At 34.1% G+C, this 23,667-nt stretch overlaps 1 protein-coding gene across 3 annotated transcripts in view; it reads left to right on the forward strand.

The window, feature by feature from the left end:
* PPP4R4 (protein phosphatase 4 regulatory subunit 4) overlaps positions 1-23,667 on the forward strand; it is a 70,527-nt gene that overhangs the window by 38,601 nt on the left and 8,259 nt on the right. For 2 of the 3 annotated variants that reach the window (XM_056347524.1, XM_056347526.1), the window contains 15 exons: positions 598-705; positions 4,927-5,048; positions 7,623-7,745; positions 10,342-10,511; positions 11,574-11,693; positions 13,689-13,766; positions 15,295-15,378; positions 16,643-16,825; positions 17,581-17,686; positions 18,484-18,631; positions 19,417-19,561; positions 20,367-20,408; positions 20,500-20,574; positions 22,851-22,926; positions 23,326-23,406. In XM_056347524.1, the coding sequence (XP_056203499.1) occupies positions 598-705; positions 4,927-5,048; positions 7,623-7,745; positions 10,342-10,511; positions 11,574-11,693; positions 13,689-13,766; positions 15,295-15,378; positions 16,643-16,825; positions 17,581-17,686; positions 18,484-18,631; positions 19,417-19,561; positions 20,367-20,408; positions 20,500-20,574; positions 22,851-22,926; positions 23,326-23,406 (1,661 nt within the window). The remainder of the gene's footprint in view (positions 1-597; positions 706-4,926; positions 5,049-7,622; positions 7,746-10,341; positions 10,512-11,573; positions 11,694-13,688; positions 13,767-15,294; positions 15,379-16,642; positions 16,826-17,580; positions 17,687-18,483; positions 18,632-19,416; positions 19,562-20,366; positions 20,409-20,499; positions 20,575-22,850; positions 22,927-23,325; positions 23,407-23,667) is intronic. The other variant, XM_056347525.1, reaches the window with a different exon arrangement.

Here is a 23,667-nt window from a genome sequence, read left to right on the forward strand (position 1 = left end):
AAAGGAAACACAATGGCTGGTTCTGCCAATTTGTAGTATGTGTTTTTACTTAAATACAAAATAACTGTTTTGAATTCTATCTGCCATTGATTTAACATGAATGCTTGGAACTGCTTACATAAAAGCATTGCAGTACTAAAGCTTTTAATTTTAAATTAATTTTCTGCTTCCTAAATGTCTCTTGGGTGCTACACACACACCAAAGATGAGGTATTAGAGACAATTAATTGGGATTTGGATTCCATTTATAGAATTCTTTGTATTCTTACAGTGGCTGTTCAAAAATTCTACTGAAGATTGTTATTAAATGAGGACAGCATCTCTAAGCCTACCTTCTATTTTCGTAATTAAAAAAAAAGATGAAATATGAGCAAATTATAATGACTGTAAATAATCCTTTTTCTGCTTCTTTATGGCACATATTTGTCCGATGTACAGTATTCTTTTATAAGTGCACATTTTCAGAAAATTTGCCATGTGTGATAAATTAGTTTTAAAAAAATGCCATTAGAAGTAATATATAGGTAAATTTTGAGTATGACAGTGGATTTTATATATTCTTGTTCTGTATATTAATAAAAGTATTCACATTCTCAGTATTAAAAGAGAGATTCTTCCATTGGTAAAATCACTGTGCCAGGATGTGGAGTATGAAGTGAGAATTTGCATGTGTCGGCAACTAGAACATATAGCTCAAGGAATAGGGTGAGTACAATTTACATAATGGCTTCTCAACACAAAATCTTTCTCTAAAATACTTAATGGTAACCTAAAAGCTACTTTTAAGATCTCTAGCTTAATTCATGTGTACTCAATGATGAATCTGGAGCGTACTGATATGTTCTTAGGAATTGGCTGTTGGCATCTGGCTCTTTTTCCTTTTTCAGATTTTTGTTCCTCTCTGATAGTAAAACTGCTGAACCATACAGTTTTTTGTAAATAATGAGTTTATTTATAGCATCTTGAAATCATTTCAATTATCCATTGATGTTATTAGGCTTATTTAAAAAGTGGAAGAGGATTATGGCAAATTTGAGCAGTTTCTAATCAATTACTTTGCAGTTTTTTGCAAAAAGATGCTAAAAGTGTTTTGTAAGCAAATTTCAGTTCAGTATCAACTTTTACTCTAAGCTTGAAGACCTTCAAGATTGCACACAATAGGAGTAGAAAAAAACTGGAACTTCTATTTTGCTAAAAAGAACATGTTAACTGCCCATACAGGATTGGTCTCTGAGTGAAATAATATTTTAAAATTTTAGGTCTGTTCACCTGTTACTGTGTCAGGAAGAGAAAACAAAAGCAGTAACAGCTTTTAGAGACCTGAAGAAATTATCAAGTGAGGTTCCCTGCCCTGGTTTATGCAGACGGGATAGATTAGATCTTAGGAGCCGCTCTGGCCTTTAAAATTGTGAATTTATGAGCAAATTCAAGGATGAGGCTGAAACTGAGATGTAATTTGAAAGCTATGGTAAATCCGCACTTCAGTGTGGCTGTGGAATGAGTTTGTGTGTGTGTGTGTGGTGTTTGCTTTTTTGATTTTTTTAATGGAGAATTATGTTGTGGCTCAGATTCTGAGTTATTTAAAAAACAAACAAAAACAAACCACCAAAAATTCCTGAAACAATGCAATTTACCTCTCAGCCATGGAATACTGGGAAAGTGTATGTTCAGGCAGTGTTTTAGCTTACTCTATTATAGGGAATGAATATTCACACAAGAACTAAGCATTACTGCCATGTGCTTAATTTAACTTTGTTTTGGTAAGATCATGTAGGATAGTAGTTTATAGATGCCTAGATAAACTTGTCTATATCGTGTACAAAATAATTTTATATATATGTGCTTTAGGCAGCTCTTCTGCAAGGTACTTGTCCTGCAAAAGTTCAGAGAATGTGAATAATGTGAAAACACAATATTATTTATCTCACTAAATAATTTGTTTGTCTTTATACTTACTGTCTTTGATAACAAAACATAATTAGCACAGTAAATAATTTTCATATTTTCCATCTTGAATGGCTTTGGGTTTAAAAGAACTTGTGATTACAGAAAAGAAAAGGAGTATTTGTCAGTATTGTTGATATTTGTAAAACTGAAAATTTAAGACACGTTTTGCCAAACTGAATTACTGAATAATCTGCGCTTGTGTTTATTTTTACTGTGTGTGTGTATCTCATATATATCTTTATGTATCTTGAAACTGGATTCTATTTCATGGAGATTAAAGATGAGTGAAAGAGGGGATTCTGTTTGTCTTCAGAGAGTGACCAGGGTGGTTTGGGTTTTTTTTTCATATATACTGAGTTTTGAAGGGAGGGACCGTTCTAACTGTCATACTATTTTGAAGTTTTTTGATGCCACCAAAATGGAAATCCACAGAAATGCATTTCCAAAGCATCTGTGGTTTTTTTTGCTTCCTGATTGATTTCAGAATGTAGTCCTATCCTTTGCTCCCCTGACCCTTCATAGGCCTTGCGTTCTTGTCTGTCTCAATCACCTTCCTTCCTCTCTCCTCACTGGTTATTGATCAATTCCATGAGATATTTTTTTGGTGTGTTATTTGAGATACTGTGTGCATTTCCATGGATTCCTCTAACCTTCTCAATTAACCTCTACTATAGTCAAGAGCTGAGAAGCAATCATATTAATTTGGCTTTGAAAATGATTTGTGACACATAATACAGAAAAGTATTTTTTAAAATAATGTAAGTAGGTTATTCTGAGTAAAATAAATTATCTAGGATATACATATAGTTAAAGAATACTTCTTTCAGATATAACTGGAAACATTTTTTATGTTTTAAAAATGTACAGCTGCCTAGATTGTCTTGCTCTGTGGCTCAGTCTATTGAGAACCAAAAAGTGGTTTTAGTGGTAGCTTTTAGGAGCACTGTGAATTGTGTGAATCTGCTTTCAGCAGTTTTGTTTGTTAACAAAATTGACTTTATTATAGGTGGGAGCTGCAAGTCTTGAAAGAAGATAGGTGTTACACAGTGGCAAATGATAGTACTGCTGATGATTTAGCCAGCCTTAGAGTACTGGTTTAATAGAGCTAAATATGTAGTTATCAGTTAGTGGTCCATTGTATATATTTTTCTTTCTTTCCTCCCCAGTGTTGATTTTTAGCATTTATGTATCCATATACACTACTTTCACAGGTTTTTGTCTAGTCCCTTCCCAATGATTTAGATGCTTTAATCTAGTAACAAATGGTGAACTGTCGGTATTTTTGGTGTGTGAACTGTATTGAGGATGAGTAGGCAGTAGGAAAATAAAGACAATTAAATAAACAGAAAGAAGCACATTATTAGGTAAATGCTGAAAGCATAATGTGACAACAGTCCCAATGCTTATTTTTACTATTTAGTGGTGTTACCACTAAATGATATCATGACATTTTCAAATAACTTTATATGAATGATTAATCATCTTTTTGTTAAGCTACATCTTAATCTGTTGGTAATAATAATAAACTCTGTAAGCTGCAAATCACTTTGCTGATTATAAACATTTGAAAGTGTTATTGTTCATAATTGACTTACAAAAGGGACAGCTGCTAGTTGTTTAGCCTGATTGGAAGAAGTATTTTGGGGCATTTTCAGTAAAAATCTGTCATCCTTCCTGGAGGTTGTGATCAGGCCTGTATTAAAACTGTGATTGAAATGACAGAATCTAAACTCTTCATGCACAGTTGCTCAGTGTCAAACATAGGTGTGAATTCGTCATCTTATTTAATGCTCACATAGTGTAATTTTATCAGTCTTTTGCTGCAGTTTTATGTTTTGGGCAGTATAAACACTGAGGGCTGGATCTCTGGTTATTACAAACTTTTGAGGTCCCATCCTTGAAATGTGGTGCTCACAAAAGCTTTCAGGAAGTGACAGGGAGGCAGTACATGAGAACAGGGCAAAATGGGCTTCTTAGCTCAAATGGAGGCAAATTCAAACACTAGAAACTTGCCTACTATAAATATAAAATGAGCGTAACAGAAAAAAAAAAAAAAAAAAAAAAGAAAAAAGTACCGAGTATGTCTTCCCTGTTCTTGTTGATAGTAGGGCTGCAGAAAAGCTCCTTCTAATCCCTTAAAGCAATCAGGAATCAGTTATACACTGGGGCATGGGAAATTATGCTGATTGGTTTCTTCTACAGAAGCTGTACTTTTGCTCCAAGAAGTGAATTTCTTTTCATCTTACTTGTGCCAGTCACCTTACTGCGCAAATATTTGTGTCCAAGAGTATTTAACTCTTCCTTATTCACCTCTCTGATTAAACTCTGATTTCAAAGTCAGTCCCTAATAAATAGTGATCTGCTGCCGATGTTTGAGTGGTGAGGACCATCACACACGCAGACACTGCTAGTAATTACCAAGGCAAAAAGAGAAGCAGAACCTGTTCCTTACTACTTTAAAACAAGCCTAAAAGCTAGTGTTTGGACTAATTAGGAAACCGTGTTTTCTCTGAGCAGTAGTTGCTTACCCTCTGTAAATAAGGAACATCTTTGGAGTGTAAGATTTCCAGACACTTCAGCATGACTCACGTTTAATCATTTTGGCTGTGGAGCATTGCATTGAGCAGTTTCTACATGTTTGATCAGAAGAGTTTTCTTAGTGACACAGGGAAGTAGCTGACTCCTTTGTGTTTTTTCAGACTGCATTGTCTCTGGTTTATTTCAAGCTAATTTCAATGCCTTTTTGGGGATAAAGTTTCACATTTTAAACTTGCATGTTTCTTTGGCTGACAAAAAATAAAGGCCTCTGATTGCCTGGAAGTTTTTATTTTATTTTCATTTTCTTACAACTTTGTCGAGTTTTCATTCTTAGCCACCCAAAGAATTTCTAAATGAGTGTTTCAAGGAAGAATTCTGTTTTGCTGGAGCAATACTTTTTTCATTACATATTTTCTCTTGACTGCTTGACTCGCTTTGCAGGACAGAACTAACAAAAACTGTGGTGCTTCCTGAATTAGTAGAACTGGCAAGAGATGAGGGCAGCAGTGTACGCCTTGCAGCTTTTGAGACGTTAGTGAATCTGCTTGATATGTTTGATGCAGGTAAGCATTTAATTTAGGCTTACTAGCCCAGTTCTTAATGCTTTAATGGATCTTATAAATGTATTGAAATGCTTTTTGTTCCGTTTGCGTTCTTCAGACATTTCTGGTTTTATTTTGTTTATTGTTTTATCCTTTATATATTTCATGACTTGCAGTGCTTTATAGCACTTTTAAGGAAGGTGAACCAGTTGTCCCCAAAATCAGTTATCTTACTCCAAGTTTCTAATGTAATAAGGTTAAATGGAATGAGTAAAAGTACTGTATAAATGACGGGAATATTGGGTTGTTAGTATTCACTTAATGCTGTCAATACACAAAATACGAATGTTAGCTCAACAGATGCAATTGCTTGTATTTTTTTTGCTTTTATCTAGGTTTTGCTTCTTAACTGAAGTAAAGCCAGTCCTGACTAAAGGCTGCAACCTGACTTCTGAGCTGAAGCACCCAGACTGGGGCAATGATATGATATTTGTGTGTGTATCAGTAAATCTTGCAGGTTTTAACATCCAGTGTTATATGTCAAATACACTTGCAAATTTTGGAACAAAAAATATTCCTCCAAGTCCCATAAGCTGCAGTGCGCACAATTGATTGGTTTTAGAAGTACTAAGCATCATCAACTTCTATTTAAATTCCTTTAAACTTGCAGATATATGACACTGAAAGCTTTCTTCTTTGCAACGAGAAAGTATGTGTATTTAATAAAGCTTTTCTGTATTTAAAAGAGAAAATGTACATCCTTGTATCTTTCTCAGCATGCTTTATCTTTCCTCTAACGAACATGCGTATTTCATGCTTCTCCAGGTGTAGGGGTGAGTGTCTGTGTCTTCATATAAGGAAGGAGAAATTCTCTGTTCTTTATCCAGTTCTTTTGGCATAATGGTGGTGGATTACTTACAGTCATGGCTCTTGGGTTCTTGTTGCCAGTTCAGCTCAGCATTGACCGGGACAAACTTTAGGACTGCTCCAGCACAGGGGAACATTCTGGGTGACTGCTGTGCCTTGTCCTCCAATCAACTGCTCCATCTAGATTTTTTCAGAGGGATGTAGAAGACAATAACAATCAGGTTTTCTGGCTCTGTATTGGTTGGTTCTCTGGTGTTGATTATTTGTGGGTTTTTTAGAACTGGAAATGTACAAAACAGCAAAGTACATGATGGATCATTGCTATAGTCTGTTTCAAAAAAATATTTTATATTGTTGATCGTTGCTCTCGCTGCTCATTATTTGCCACTTTGCTCTTTATACTGTCTTTTTCCAAACTCTCAGTTGTTTATCTTCATTAGCAACTCTGTATTTTGCACCACGTTTCTCACTCCTACTCCCATCTTACTGACTCTGCTACTCCTTCCTGATACATAAGTGAGGAGCAAATATTTACTGTGCAGGAACTTGGTGATGAATTACTAAAATACATGATTGCATATAAGCCATATGGAAGAGTACATAAAGAAATAAGATAATTTTGGGGAGAATACCATAAATGGAGTTTTTAGCAGTTAGTGCTTATATCAGTAAAGTATGATAGTAAGTTAATTTTCAAATTATTGAGCTTTTGCATTGACGCTAACAAGTTTGTGCTTCTCTTTGCACCTCCCAGTCTTCACTCCTCCCTCCCTCAATCGCTGTACCTACTGCTTTTAGCTGTTGAAAAAAGCTTAGAGAAAGCAATCAGGGATTGTTTGCAGATTTGTAAAGAATGTGTTTCTAGAAATTGGTTTTGTGTGGTTTTTAGGTTCATGGCTGAACTACAAAACGAACATTTTGAAGGTAGATGACCCGAAATTATATCCTAGGGTGTCTTTCTCACAGCATCAAGACATTTCTTCACGTTGACCTAAGTATTTTATTCGGCCATAATTATCTCCTGAGTTTTGGTCTTGATCTACAATTAAAAAATCCTAATCCCTTTAAAACTTGAACATTTTAAAATATGATGACTTTATTTAAAACAAGCCAAAGCACATAAATTTCTTTGACAATTTATTCCTTTATTTTATAAGGAGGCAGAGTGCTTGGATTTGGCTTTAATCTCTGAATGATTTAATTTCTTTCCTCTCTCCTTAATTATTTTTTTTCTCTGTGAATTTATTGTTTACTAAAAGATTTTCAATCTCCTCTTCTCAGTAGGTTGGAAAAATTCACTTCCAGTGTATCCAGATATTTCCTTTCCTGTCATGGTCATGTTTGGTCTTGATCTCCCTGTATTCCTACTATTGTAGGAAATCTTATTATAGGAGTATTGCAGTATTCTTTCTCTCCCTGTATCCTCGGTGAATGGAGAAGTTAGTGCCTGTTCATTTATTCTGTCTCAACCTTTAGTGGGGGAATGCCTTTTCGTTAAAAACAAACAACAAACAAAACAGGTAAGGTACTGAAATTTAGGACCTGAGTTATGGTAGTATGTTTGTCATTCTCCATACTTTCTGTTTTCTACCTCCAGTAAGTACCTGCCAAAAATAGTCCTGAGCATGTTAAATGATATTTTCATAACTTGTTATGGAAGTCTACTCTCTGTGCTTTATTTTAGATGTTGATAAATGGCTAACATTAAAAATGTCTTTTGTTTTTCAGATGATAGGAGTCAAACTGTCCTCCCCTTAGTGAAATCATTCTGCGAAAAATCCTTCAAAGCAGATGAATCTATCTTGGTTTCTTTATCATTCCATTTAGGGAAACTGTGTAATGGTTTATATGGTATGATTTAATGTTCCTTTAAAAAACATCTTAAAAATTAGGGAAGACTGGAGAATTTGAAGCCCTTGAAAAATATCCAGATTTGAATGTATCAAATGAAATGATTGTTAGGGAAGGAAAGATGGAAGTAAAACTCTGAAATCATCTATTGCGTAACTATTGGGTTTTGTAAATTTCCTTTTTGGGTCTCCATCTGTTTATTTTTTCTTTTTTTTGTTTAGACAGGGACAGAGGTTTTTGTTTAGAGAGGGACAGAGTTGTTTGTTTAGACAAGGTCAGAGAGGAAATGTGGTGGTTTGTGTTTATTGGTTTGACTGATTTGTTTTGACTCCTTCTTGTATATTCTAGAGCTTATGAGTTGGATGACTAAACTCTTGAAACTAGAAACCTTTGAAAACGCAGTATGATATTGACTGTGTATGTTCACTTCTGTGCTTGATACCCTTTTTGAGGCACCGCACAGAGGTGGCCCATAAGGAACTTCGGGGGAGGAAGGAGTCCTAATGGCATGTGGATTCCCAGCTGCAGCTGAGGCCAAATCTGTACCTACAATTGTGGTTTTCACCTAAGCGCAGCAGATCTTTCCTTGATAATTCTGCCCACCACATACCCTCTACACAGAGCTTACCTGGGGAGGGACAACACAGAATCATGGATTTATATTGTAGAAAATTTCTTCCTAGACTCTTAAACCCTTTGATCTTTCTTATGGATCTTTAAAATTTTCATGTTAGAGACTGTCAAAGGGACCATTGCCTCACTACAAATAACTTGAAAGGGCTGTTCCACATGTCAAACTGTTATTTACAGAGATACAGAGCTACGGCAGTCCATACTGGTTTTATCGTGTCTTCCCAGTCATCTTTTCTCTAGGCTGAATAACTTAATGGCCCATTTCTCTTCACTTCTGAATGCTGTCTAGCAAGTTCATATTTTTCTTGAAGTGTTACACCTTGGCAGAGGTGAGCAAAGTGAAAGGGTTGCTTCATGGGTCTTCCCAGCTGTATTGCTCTTTGCATTTTTCAGTATGAAAATCTGTCCCCCCTTTTTATTTTTCCAATAGTTTGACAGTATTTGTTCAAGGGCACTTTTGGTTTTTTTGTTTTGGGTTTTTTCAGGGTTTTTTTTGGTTTGGTTTGGTTTTTTACATAAGTATGACAGCTAGTCTCTCTCTTTCCTGGTCTTGTGCTGGTGATATGGATGTGGCGAAGCATGGTACCTTACCTTTGTCCTAATGGAATAATAGTCTAAAGTTTTAAGACCACGTATCCAGTTTCTGAAGTTAATTTTAAACTCTATCTTGTGAAGAGTAAACAGTCCTCTTCCTAGGTTGATGCTATCAGAATATTTAATAAGCCAAGTCTCTAATCCAACATCTCAAAAAACCAATGAAAATACCAAATAGCACCAGAACTAGGATAGACCTTTCTTTATACATTTGCCTAATCTTGTCAGTGAGCCATGGGTAACTTTAACTGTTTTTCTAAGCAGTTTTGCATCATCTTTGTAGTTTTTCATCTCTCTTTCCTGAGCCCTTATTTTGCTTGTGAATAACGTGACCTTTACTGCATCTTTTGTATTCAGAGGACCTGTAATCCAGTACTAGAAGGAAATGGAATATATTTGACAAGTTTTGCTTTTGCCATGTTGGCTGCCACTCATTTTCTTACTTTCTTTTCAGTATTTACAAGTAGATTTTTTTTTAATTTTTATTCCAATTTTTTTGAAAAACATGAAAGTAATCTGACCGATCTCTTATTATGTGACTTGTCCTTCCCCTCTCCAACTGTTAAATATCAGTACCACTTTTCTATTCTGATATCTCACTTATTTAAGATTTCAGCAGCTAGTACTTTAAATAGTTTTGAATACTGGAATGAAGCACATCTGACCCTGCACATTTTGAAAAACTGGTTTAAGTATTTACCAACCTGTCCCTTCTCTACTTAAAGCTTAAATCTTTGTCACTGATATTAATTATACTGAGTCTGATGATACTAGTGGAATTTGAGAAAGAAAATAAAAGCATTAAGCATTTCAACCTTCTTGGTACCAATCACTGATAGCTTTCTTTTCTCTCTTCAGTAGAAAACTGCCTTTCATTGATTGTTCTCTTATTAGTAATGTATTTATAAAATGACTTGTAATTTTGGAAGTCATCTTGTTAGTTGCATTCCATTTTTTCTGAGTTTTCTAATTTTATTCTTACACCTCTTTGTTATCTGTAGCAACATGACCTTATTTTTCAACTTTCTACAGGCATGCATTCTTCATATGGCTGAGTTCCATAAAGATTTTAATCAAGAAGAAATCAGTCTTAGAGGAACAAACATACATATTCATAATCCTGCAGTTAATGTTCTGAGTATTTCAATAACTATATGGACAGAAATTAAGATTCACTCTCTTATAGTTAGATGTTATTTTTATGTGATCACTTTTTCTGTATAATGTATGCTGATGATACTCTACTGAGATGAGGCAGGAGGTGGCATAAAGATCGACATATTTGATAGATTTGTAAATGAGATTTGTTTGGGCCATTATTAATAGCATTTGTAATGAAGAAAGTAATTTTTTTTATTATTATTTTTAGGCATTTTTACTCCTGAACAGCATTTACGGTTTTTGGAATTTTATAAGAAGCTTTCCACACTGGGTTTACAGCAGGAAAATGGCCACAATGATAATCAACTACAACTTCAAACTCTGGAACAGGAAAAGAAGTATATTTCAGTGAGGAAGAATTGTGCTTACAATTTTCCAGTAAGCAACATTAATTTCAGGTTAAATAATTTGTGTCATGCCTATAGTTCACTAAATAGGACTGCATGAATGATAGAGAAGTTATTCCCAATTGTGCCTTGTTAGCTAGATTCTAGCTCTCCTCTGGAAAGCTCAAGTTGATGGCTTAAAGTAGAGCTTCTCCAAAAGAGTTACCAGAAAAGATTCCTCTTTCCATAGCCTCAGAAAATTATTGGGAACTTTTGACTTGGAGAGTGTTGTTCTAAGAGGTTACTGGTCTCATTTTTTCCTACACATTTTCTCCAAACCGTTACCACAAGGGCTTTGAGAAAATGGCTGTGAGAATCCCTGGTTTCAAACTGCTCAGAGCTAGGTTTTTGCATTTGCTGTCAACCATGGTATTCCAGGGAGTTGAAGATTGAATCTGAACGGTTAGATTCATGTTTTAGTAATATTCCTGTCTGAATACAGAAAGTCTTTTCAAGTTTATGTGATGTCTTTAAACTTGCCATTCATGTTTCTGTAAATCTACTTTGTATTTCAACATTCTGCATTTATATTTAAAGAAAACATGTTTGTACGGAGAGCCAGTAGACAGTTATTTTTATTCTACCTTTTAAAGACAAGCACCCTGTAGGTAGGTAGACATCTGTTGGTTCATTTGAGCAAAACCAAGGTATGTACACACATAATTATGTTGAAATTCAGATGCTCGCTTTGCTGCTTGCTAAAATGTTTCTTGTTTTTGAAGTCTCCAGTTGCAGCTTCCACTAGTGTACAGGAACATTAACGATATTTATACAACTAAGGTGTTTTTATGTTGTGGTTTTAAGTTATGTCATCAGAAGAAAATCCTGCAGTGTGTCTGGAAGATATATAAATTCAGTTTAGTTCTCAACTCCAGAACTTGTCTGGCACCTGTGTTTTGACATGGCCATCAGAAATGACACACCTTCTCTTTAAAATCACAACCTGTTATCTCCCAAGTGTCTTGCTTGTTGTACCTCAATGTTTTCACCTAGTAATCTTCGATAATGTGGTCCTTTAGCTATACAGTTAATAAAGGAATTTATCTTTCCACAGGCTATGATCGTTTTTGTGGATCCAAAGAACTTCCATTTAGAACTGTATTCTATATTCTTCTGCCTTTGTCATGACCCTGAGGTTCCTGTCAGATATACTATGGCCATAAGCTTCTATGAAGTAAGTCTACAACAGTTCTTTGTTAGTACTTTTTATACTAGTAAAATAATACTAGTAAATTTATATTTTTTTAAAAAAATAAATTTATAAAATTTATAAAATTGTATTTTATTATAAAATTTAATTTATAAATTTTAGTGAATTTAGTAAAATTATACTAGTAAAATAATAAAAATACTTTTTTTTAATAAAATCTTTTTATTTTATGCCGTTTTCTGCTTTAAGCCTGTTTGTGACTATTTAACCAAAATAAAAAGACTTGAGAAAACCTGTTGAAATGATTTAGTTTTTCAGAAGTGTTCAATCCCTTCTAGCCTGTATTTGTACATGTGTATGTATATGTTAGTCTAAGTTGTGTGACATTTGGCTACAAGAGCCTACTCCTAGGTGAGATTTTAAGGAGCAAAAGCTAGAAGAAACTTATAATGGTTTAGTACCACAAACATAAGCAATTGTAGTAATTACAATATTTGAAGGCTTTCAATGCTATTAGAAAGCAATGAGGAAAAAGGGAGAAAGGAACTTGCCATTTCTGGTCTTGAAAACCTTCTTTAGAACTGTACAGTTTGCTACTATGCTTGTGTTCTGTGGAATATATTTACATGAATCAAATCTAAGTTAAATGCTTAATTTAATATGAAACTGCTTGGAAATTTGTGCAGATGTAAAGGCATATGTATTCTTATTATTCCATCCAGTTTACATTAAGTTCCACTGTATTATTTTTGTAAAATTTAAAAAATGTACAACTGCATAGATATTATTCACTGTATGGGGTGAATTCTGAAAATGAAGATGAGCTCTTTCCTGATTGCAGTAACCCATATAGGGAGACCTTCAAGATTTTCATAGTGTTTTACTCGAGCTAGCCTTTTATCTCACTTTGTTGCTGGGGGAATTAGTAAGTTAACCAACTTCTGAAAGCATTTAAATCACTAGTAGAGGCATAAATGAAGCTAAGGTGGCTTTATTTCCACCATTTTAATAAATTTCCCATTCTCATTACCTGTTGATGACTTGTCTTAATGAACAATAATGCAAAGTAATTGTTGAAATTGTAAAGCTAGCATCTAATTCTATGTAATATTTTGTGTTAGGTGTATAACACTTTTAAGGTACTGTCTAAATATAAGCAAAGTATTTTAACTGATTTAAAAAAAAAACAACACTGTATAGTTATACCTTGATCTGAATATACATTTAGTGCTGGTTGATTTAATTTTAACACCATAACTAGGCAACCAATGACAGCCAAAAATGAGTAGTTTATGGCATTAACTGCAAGGTGGATTACTTTTTGTTAAATAAACTCCTGTGGCCATTTCCTTAAAGTTTTGTCTTGATTGGAAGCAAGCTTTTATTTTTGCTTGGCATATATAAACAAAGAAAACTATTAAAAAGCATCATCTAAATATTCTGTATGGAAAAAATCTCATTCCTCATATTTTTCTCATATTTGCTATAAAAACTTTTTAACAGTGTGGAGACTGCTGGTGGTTTTTTTAGAAATTTATATGTGACTTATGAATCAGAGTAAAAAAAAACAACCAGAGAACTAAGGAATGAAAACTTCAGATGAAAAGGTTAGGGAGACTTAAAATTCAGCACAGGCTAAGCCTATTTTTATATTTTATCTTCTGTAAATTATATAGCAGGCTGACTATTCACTCTCCAAAGGAGTATAAAGTACAACATTTGATTATTCTAGAAGGAATTTTTCTAGCCTTGCAGTGCAGTCTTAAAAGTTTTTGGTAAATGTGAAATAGAGTTAATTCTAAAAGTATGTTTCATGGATAGGTAACAGGCCTGTTTCTTTGTATAAGCATATTTTTAATGTGATCCATGGGAAAGTGTACAGCTTTAGAAGGCTGATATTAAACAATTGTTCTGCATCCCTTCTTCATGCTTGCTGTAAATAAGCACATGTAATATAGTTGTTGTAGTGCCATGGAAGTAAAGAATGTTTCACCTTGCTATCTCATTGTCATTTTTTAGGTTGCTAAGCTTTTAAATTCTGGTGTATATGCAATACATAAAGAACTGGTTACCCTATTACAGGATGAGTCACTGGAGGTAATATACTTTTATTGGAACTTTCTTTTGCTTGTTACATTGAGGCAGATTATCTTGATGTTTGATAACTGCAATAACACGGTACAGTAACTGTTTGAAATGATAAACAGCTTTTACTTCTGTTTCACAGATGCTTCATAAAGATGCCAGCCTTCTGTGAATAAAAAGGAGGAAAATAGAAAGGTGTTTGAATTTAGTAAACCCACAGTGAATTTATTAGCTTTTAAAAATAATCGCTCTAAATTCTTTTAATTGTTCCATTATTTATTAGCGTACAAGTTCTATGGAAAGATTTGGTTTTCATACTATATTAAAATAGTCATTGATAACATTCCAGTTATTTGCTTTGTTTTATTTTCATTTATGGACTTGAAGAGGAGATGAAAAAGATGTGTGTGGTTCAAAGATCGAGATTTATAGAAAGAGTTTCAGTCCAAGATCTGGTACAGAATCTGTGAGTGTTTATAGGACACTTTAACTCAGTTTCAACCTGTGTAAAACATGAATCACTTCGCTATATTGCAGACAATATAGTCAGACTTTTTTGGATTGAAAAAAAGACAAATATTTATGTTTGAGACAGAAATCACCATTTCCTCTGATACCACTTATTCCAATATTGATCTTTTTTGTTTTCTGTGTAGGATCTTTAGATGTGGCATAGAAAAATGAGCTTTGCTTTCAGGTTTTTCTTTTGGTTCCCTTTGTTAGACATTTTCAAGGAAATTAAAAGTGTTCATAGCATATCTACTTATTGTTTATGAAATTCTGACCCGTCTTAAAAGATTTCTCAAACTGAACACCTGAAAGCTGAGACTGAGCAGCTGGTCATTTTGAAAAATTCCTTGGTAATAATAATAAGTACTAAATAATAAAAAGTACTCGGTGCTTTGTCTTACACACCACCTCAGGCAGAATTGGTGCCAAAAATATTTAATTATGTACTTTTCTAGTCTAGTTTCAAGTAGTACAATATTTGAAAACAACATTTGAAAGTATGGTTATTCTATTAATAGAAGATATATATTCTATTTTCATTTATCTACTGGAGTTTTTTGTAAAGCAAGAAAAATTGCTTTTAAGATTCAGCTGACAAATACATATATGAAAACATTCCTTGTGTTTGCCAAGGCTTTTACTTAACTGTCTATGAAATACAGATCTTTCTTCAGTATGAATGTACATTTTCAAATATTGTTTGCTGTGAATAGTTTAGAAAGCATTGACTGTGGTATTCACTTAAATCAAAACTATAGTTTGTTTTCTTAAACTGAAATTTAAGATAAATTTAATTAAGTGTGTACTTAGTAAGGAAGGTATTACTTAATACACTAAAACATCAATTTTAAATCCCAGTCCTCATCAATGCAAATGTATTTAATCTCATTCTTTTTCTTTCTTTTTTTTTTTTTACATGGATATGAGAGAACAGTAACGTAAGAGGTGTCAGCAGGGATATGTTGGTGAGAGATAAAAATCGTGTCAAGTTAATATATAGACCTCATTCATGCAGCTTTTCTTTAAATAGGTGTTAGATGCCCTGGTAGGTCACCTTCCTGAAATCCTTGAACTAATGACTAATGGAGGAGAAAACAGTGGATCCGAAAGCAAGGTGAGTATTCTCAGGGTTTTTATATTTTTTTTATTTGCTTTCTAATGAAGGTAGTAACAAAGTTGTTCAGGCATATATTGTATGAAAAGGCTTAGATAGTTAGTTTCTGCTTTGGAAAAATATAAAATTTCTGTGCTGTTTTGACTTTTTGTTGACATTATAATTTTTTAAAGTAAAAAGAAAAGGTTTTGAAAGTTCAGACTTTTTTCTAATTAACCAGAGATTTGCTGAAATAGATCACATTTTGAAATATAATATTTAAGTCAACACAAAAGTTGGTTTCATGCTGAAGATGTGATAGCTAATACCTAAATATTATTTTTTAAAAAATATAGGCAACTGCCAATAGTTGCTGTTTTCAGACACAGCTTCTGCTAGAAGCAAATCTATTGCCTGAAGTATAGGCACTGAATTATGACTTAGGAGATCTATATTCGGCTCCCAACTTTGCTGATTTAATTGTATGAACCACTGAACAACATTTTATTCAATAACTCCTCACCTGTAAAATGGCATGTTGAAAGACCACCTGTTGCTTCAGGATGCTGCTTTGAGCATGCTTCCTAAATGTATAGAGAAATTGAGATATACTAAATCAATTTATTTTCATGTATGGACAAAAGCTGAGAGTGTAATTTTAAAAAGGGAATCTGTTGGATGTTTATAGCTGTAAATGTATATAACTGCAATGTCAAGTGTGGCAGTCTGTTTCATTTTGCTTAGTGCTAAAGAGAGTTTAGCTTGGCTACTATAAAGTTTTGCTGACTACTGAAAAAAGATATATAATTCCTGCTAAAATTAATCAGGGAGCTGGGAAGAATAAATGCAAAAACTGAGAGGCTAGAAGGAAAATGGGGTTTATTTGGTTCGAGAAAAAGACTGGGGAGGGGTGTTATGATGGTCTTCATAGCTATAAAAGAGTATTATGAAGAGAACAGTGATCAGTTTTTCTTTGTCAGGAAGAGGGTTGGAAATGCAAGTGTATTTAATCAGGTATTGGAATAGCTTTTTGACTAGTTAAGTGGAATTTACCGCTTAGGGGAGATTGCTTAATCCCGATCGTTAATTTTTTGTAAGAAAAAGTTAAACTAATATCTGCTGAAAATGATCACAGCATAGCTGATCCTGTCTGAGGAGAGTAATTAATTGACCCCTTAAAATCTCTTTCCTTCTTACATTGTTGTGATGTACTTTTTACGCATAGTAACACACCATACAGCTAGAAGATGTAAAATTATTTTCATGTTTATATTTTTATTTCTAGTTATTGTCTATTCCTGACTTGATTCCTGCATTAACGACAGCAGAACAGAGGGCAGCAACTTCTTTAAAATGGAGAACTCACGAGAAGTTACTGCAAAAATATGCATGTCTCCCTCATATCATATCAAGTGATCAGATTTATTACCGTTTTCTTCACAGAATGTTGACAATCATTTTGACAAATGTGAGCCTGCCTGTCTCTTTCACATTGTTTTTTATCTGTTTATGCTATTTAGAACAATGGCTGCCAGATATTTGCTATGTGTAGTACTTAAATATATCAGGGTCTTAAAGTACTGTTTCTCATTGCATGTGGTATATCAGGTTGGGGTTTTTTTATATGACTGAGAAATTGCTCTGAGAACTAACCCCCATTTGAGGAACAAAATTGGATTGACAGATTGTCATGTTTTTCCTCCCACCCAAGATTTCTTTCCTTTCCTTGTGCTTATTATCAGTTTATTTCTAGGTAAATCAAAACTTTTCCCTCTGAGATGCGCCTTCTTTTTCTTGATTCCATACGTGACTTTCCATTGTGTTTTGTTCTATATGAAAGAACAGTTTACTCTAAAAATGAATGATCATTTAGAGCCACTAATCTGAAATTTTACTGAATTTAAATCAAGAGTAAAACTGTCTGTTGTAAGAAAATATGTAAGATTTATTTTCTAACACCTGCAATATAGAAGGTGCCTTCCAAACATGGAATACTTTAAGGTGTTTATGAAATAGTTGAATAAACATGTTAGGCAGAAGAGATAAAAGACATAGGTGGGTCATGAATTGGCCAAACTTCCTTATTCTCCCTTATATTGTGGCAATTACTTCAAAATTTATGAAGTTAAACTTTTTAGCTACTTTTCTGCTTCTAGAATTTTTGTACATTTTTAGTCACATTCCTTCAAGTATGTTTAATTCTGGTCCCTTTGTTTTTTCAAGAATGTCCTGCCAGTCCAAAAAGCAGCTGCTCGAACTCTCTGCGTTTATTTGCGTTATAATCGCAAACAAGAACAGAGGCATGAGGTTATTCAGAAACTGATTGAACGTAAGATGATTTTTCCATGATTACTTAGAGATGCAAGTTAGTTTTGACTGAAGATCTATTTATGGTTATATTTATTCAGTGTAACTTCCTGCTATCATTACTTAGAAGGCAGTCAGTTGCTCCTTTTATCATCAGTCAAAACATGTGTGTATGCGAGGAATGTATCTAAAGCTTATGCAAAGGAATAGGGAAAAAGGCAATGTGGGAAATTGATAATATGCCAAGATCCCTTCAACCCTACTCCCTGAATCCAAAATTGCTCAGCTGTAGGTGCTGCAACATACAAAACACACTTCCTCTGTAGAGGTAAAATTCTTTAGAGGCTTCAACGTAAGAAGTGCTGAATAAATCTTTTCAGAAATGAATTTATGAGTGAGTTAGTCACCTAAGTTAACTTTCTGGTCTATGCTAGGTGTTTTAAAGATAGGTTAGAAGGTTGAATAGTTCCCACTGGCAATCCTTAATGCTTACATAGTAATTCTGCCACACTTATGATGTGGTTTGAATGGCGTACAGGGCTTTGTTCAACACAGTAGCTAGTTAACTTGCTGGTTTTGCTTTTGCAAATGGTTAAAGGGATGGATTAAATTTCTGAGGACAAAAAATGCTCGCTGACAGAAATGGTCATTGAATTGAAAAGGTTAGGCTTTCACTGAAAGGAAGAATTAAGACAGGCTGAGAAGGAGTGCCTTGTGAGGAGTGTAATAATCATCTTTAGTCAAAGGTTAATGTTTGAAATGTTTACTAGCTGACATTGAAAACTTAACCAACAATATCTGTGGATTGTTATTTTTCAGAACTGGGCCAAGGAAAAAGTTATTGGAACAGGCTTCGGTTTCTAGATACTTGTGAATTCATTATGGAACTGTTTTCAAAATCATTCTTCTGTAAATACTTCTTTCTACCTGTGCTTGAACTTACACATGATCCAGTGGCAAATGTGAGGTACTGTATGAAGAGTATGTAACAGTGTACAGGAAAAAAGCTCTAAATAATATATTACGAAATATAGTTACACGTCTTATGTCTTGTTTAAATAATGGGACTTAAGTAAAAAGATAGATTCCTTCAAAGTGAGCAGTACTAAAGGTGTAGGGGACTACAGGACAATGTCAGGAAACCACAGAAGCAGGTTAGTCTGAATGTTTGGGGGACTGGTTCAAAGTGTCAGTTTTTGGGAGTGAGAAAGGAACACGGAGGCAGAGGAGCAAGCAACAGGTGAGATCTAAGCAATATGCTGTTTCATGGGTGTAGAGAAAGAAACATAACTTCACAGTCTCCATTAATTTCCATCCATTTCAACATTGTGGTATGGAAAGTAAGACACACAAGCAATTCTTTCAGTGGTCTGGGTTGCACAGATTTTTTTCTTTACTAAAGAGATAGGGACCAAACAGTCATTACTGGTAAAAAAGATAGTTGGTTTTTTTTTTTTAAATGTATTTTGTGTGATTTTATGCTTTTAATCATATTCCTGATGTGTGTACTTCATGTTGTCATCATTAACATGTCTAATAATACTAATGCTGCAGAGATTTACATAAGCATAATTTGCACACACATGTGTGCATTCAGTAAGCTTTGCTAAGTAAAGTTGATTACCAAGTGAAACGGTTTAAACAGACCTACTAACTTATTTTATGTCAAATGCTAGCATGCAATACAAAAAATAAGGTTTAATAAACACCTGCATCAAAAGGTGAATATTTACTTTTTTCTTTTTTTTTTAGAATGAAACTATGCTACTTGTTGCCAAAAGTTAAATCTACTCTGAAGATTCCCACTGATAAACATTTACTTCAGCAGTTGGAATTATGTATAAGGAAACTTTTGTGTCAAGAGAAAGACAAAGATGTCCTGACTATTGTGAAAAGAGTAAGTATTTTTCTTTTCCCGCAGCATTTTATCTTGGGGTTATCACTCAAAGTTAAGATGATCAAACTTACGCCTTCTGTTGATTCTCTTAATGTAAGAACAAAAGACTAAAGAATTCTATTGTTTTTATGTACTTCTGAACAATTAAGAGAACATGTAGTATAGTGCATTCTGTCAAATTTAAGAGTTGGTGTTCCCTTGGTTACTTATGTTGCAGTTATTTCTTAGTGACGGATTCAGAATTTTGGCTCAATGACCATTTGTGAAAAAAATAGCAGATGAGTAAAGATGGGATTAAAGGTTGACAGTAGTAAAAATGATCATGTCTTTGAGGTAGAGATAGCTTGATAGCCTTATTTATTTTACAATATACAGGTAAATGATTTGCTGGATTTTGAAATTTACAAGTGTCTTTGTAATGTGAATATTCATGAAAAAGTTCATCTTTGAGACAGAGCATGGGCATCCCCTTAAATAAGCTTGGAAATTAAGTAGCTAAAGTAGGTGGCTTCCTTTGGCTTCCTTACAGAGCCAGTCTGCAGGAGAGGTTGGATGAACACCTGCTTGGAGCACCCTGGCTTATTCACAGATTCCTGAGCTGTTTCTTTCTTTTAAGAGTTCTTAAAAACTATGACAGTTTTTAACTGCATTGGTAGCATTTGTACAAGCATAGGCTTCAAATATTTAAGAAGAAAAGGCATGTTTAATTATGAATACCACTATTCTAAGCTTCTTGTCTGGACATTTTTTTTAATTAAATGTGCCATACTGTTGAGTAAGGATAATGTTTTGATTTTCTTTATAGACAGTGTTGGAATTGGACAGAATGGAGATCTCTATGGACGCTGTAAGTACTTACTAACTTTAATACTTGCCAAGTACTTTTAATTCCCATTTTCTTGTAGTGATTTTTTATTTTTATTGATTTTATTTTGAAGTTTCAGAAAAGATTTTACGAAAATGATTTATTGGATCAAGAAAAAGAGAGACAAGAACATCTGCTTTTGGAAATGGTATATTTTATAAGTACATTCTGTCCTTTTTTTAATAGTTTGTAGCTTAAATATTAATGAGGCAATAATTTTAAGGTAAGGGAAGTGTATACTGTGGAGACACCCTGGTAGGTTCATAATCTGTGCGTGGTTTTATTCTACACTGTACAGTAGGATTAAGTCCTTCAAAGTAATGAATAACTTCCTTTTCTTTACCACTTAAATTTTACTGTATCAATTAGAAAGGCAAACTGGAATTTCTTGAAAAATACTCATGCTCGATGCATCTATAGTTCTAATATTCCAAGCCCTTCAGTACACCTTTAGGAAATCTTTTTGACAGCACTTAGCAATTTGTCATGCATGTATAACATAATCAATTGAATAATGAAACACCTCAGAATTCACATACAGCTTCCTTAGGCAAAGAAATTAATATCGTAACGTCTTTTGTACCAAGGAAGCCAAAGGAAGCTCTCTGTGTTACAAGCTTTCCTGTTAGCCAGAAAAAAAGCAAGCAAGGCCATTGACACCTTCAGCCTGGCAGGAGGGGGACTTCGTGCAGGTTGGATTGAGCAAAAGAAGATACAGGTTACTTAGGATTTGGAAGACAAGTCTGAAGAATGTTTTTTTAACTTACAAAAACTGTTTATCCCCAGTTGTGGCTGTAAGCAGAAGCTGCAGCAGGCACTTCACCACATAGCCTATTACACCTTCACAAAGCCCAGAGGAGGTTGCTGCAGTCCTCTGTTCCGCTTAGGCTGGCTACGCTGAGAAGCTGACAGGATTTAGAAGAGGCTAAATTTCATTAGCATGGTTCCTCTGACTTGTCGGAATTAAACTCCTCTGTGGAGAACCAAAACAGGTTCAAGACTGTCCAAAAAGTGTGACTTTTTCCTCTTTGGGGTTGCTGCAGAGCCCGTGTTTGTGGCCCGCTTTGATGTCGGTCACGGGTGCTCCCTGGCACAGCTGATTTCCTCTGTTCACGATGCCTGCCTCGTGTACCTCCTGGCACCTGCCCTTAGCTCGAGCCAAAGGTTCCAGCTTTGCTCTCGGGACCTGCGTACACATATTCCAAGACTTGAACTGAGCTTTAGCATTTTTTAGGTAGATACAATTTGGGGCTGTGGTAAAATAGCCTCCAGTGTGCTCTGTATTATTGTATATTGTCTAACGTTAATTTTTACCCTTTTTCCACAGCTAGACTTTAGAAAAGCACCTGTATTTTTATGATTTATCCCATTGATATACGCATACTGTCTGTATCAGAAAGGTCTCATTAAGGATTGACTGAGATGTACGCAGTAAATTGTGTTATGTTGCAGTCCCAAATAGATAAGGAGCCATTGAACCCAGTTAGATGTATTTGACTGCTACAGATTTTAACACTGAACATGTTAATAAGTTTCCTTAATTTTAGTAATTGACTTTGTAGATATTATCCAGCAACCTTGACCTGAATTAGTTACCTTTCTTTTAGTTTTTTAAACTCTGGTACTAGAGTGAAATGAAAAAACAGAGTAGGACAATTAAGGTTCACTTGGCACTTTCTATTATGAACATAGTACAGAAAACAAGCTAATATCATATAGCTTTTTGAAGTTGATAGTGTGATATCTATTCACCAAGAATCCTGAAGTAAGTATTGACTTTTGAAATTATTGATGTACCTGTGTTAACACTGTCTTCTGTCTATGGATGTGATCTCAAAAAGTATTCTGCGGCTAGCTAATATTACCGAAAGGCAAACAAAATTCTTAAACATAAGGAATTGTAATACTTGGTTTTGTTTTGCATAAAGGCTTATCAACTGTAGATGTTAATTTTAGACCTTTAAAAAGTTTGAGCATGTGACACACCTTACTATTTGAGAAGAACATCTTAATTGAATTGTATGGTTGAATTAAAAATATTGCCAGTTCTATTATCAGAGTATCTGTGTAGCACAAAAGTTTTACATCATGAGCTGCCAATTTCTGTATCTTTTTAACTAAAAAAACCCAAATGGCCAGGCATAATTTTAATAAGAAATTATAAATGCAAACTTCAACTCTGAGGTTCCTTCCTAATTAAAGTCAACAATTTTTGGTGTGATTTTTATATAGGGATATGTACCTTTATTTCATTCTGTGCTATTTAGTTGGTCCTCTGGATATTTACTAGGGGTTGTACTAGTAGAAGGAGGGAATAGAAACTGACTGTTATTTTGGTGATTTTAAACAATCCCTAACTGAAATACAATTTCTTTCTTTTATTTTCCTGAATGATACCTAAGAAAATTATTCAATTTTTTTTAGGAACAGTTAGAAAAAGAGAAACAACAAAATGAAGGAAGATCTACAAATATTAATGATAAAATTTTTGAAAAGAAGCGTAAGTCTGTTTTTTTGTGTACATATTGTTTGTGCATGCATTATTCTTCTACAAAGGTAGAAGAGAAGGGAACAGAAAAGAGACTGTACAGCAAATAACATATTTCTAGAAATTGGCAATAAAACTTTTTGTCTATATAATTTTAAAGAGATTTATGAAAACTGGCTTCATTATGTTAGAAGGAAGACTTTTTGTTAATAAAATACATGACACTTAGTTCTCTGGTATTTTTCATTTTGGGATGTAATGTAAGTACTTGTTTGTGGTATTTATGAAGTGTTAGTAGCACTGGATTACATATTATTACTGTTTACCCCAGGACTCTGTCATGTTATATCCTCTTTCTTTATTTTAAGTTAAATTTTAAGAAAGAAGTATTCATGCTAGACTTTTTTTTAGGTAGAGACAGTAAAACATCATCAGTTTTGGCAAAAAGTATCACTCTATCTGTTCCTGGAAACTCTTCTGGTACATCAGCAGGTAAGAGTTCTTCAAAAACTCTTCTATAATGTTTTGATCTCACATCAGCAGGTTAAAGCCCAGCAAAACTGCTGTTGGCATTTGCGGGCCAGTTTCATCTACTGCCCACAGGAAAAAATTCCACTCCTAGAACTGAATGTGTTTTCTATAGGTTTTAATTTTGTTTTGTTCTTTAGTAAATAAATAGGTGGTGTAAGGTTTATTTATTGTTATTGAAGTATTTAAATCAGTTTCTTCAGCTAGCATAGGCAGACAAAATGA

This window comes from Falco biarmicus, chromosome 7 (assembly GCF_023638135.1).
Source record: "Falco biarmicus isolate bFalBia1 chromosome 7, bFalBia1.pri, whole genome shotgun sequence".
Lineage (NCBI taxonomy): Eukaryota > Metazoa > Chordata > Aves > Falconiformes > Falconidae > Falco > Falco biarmicus.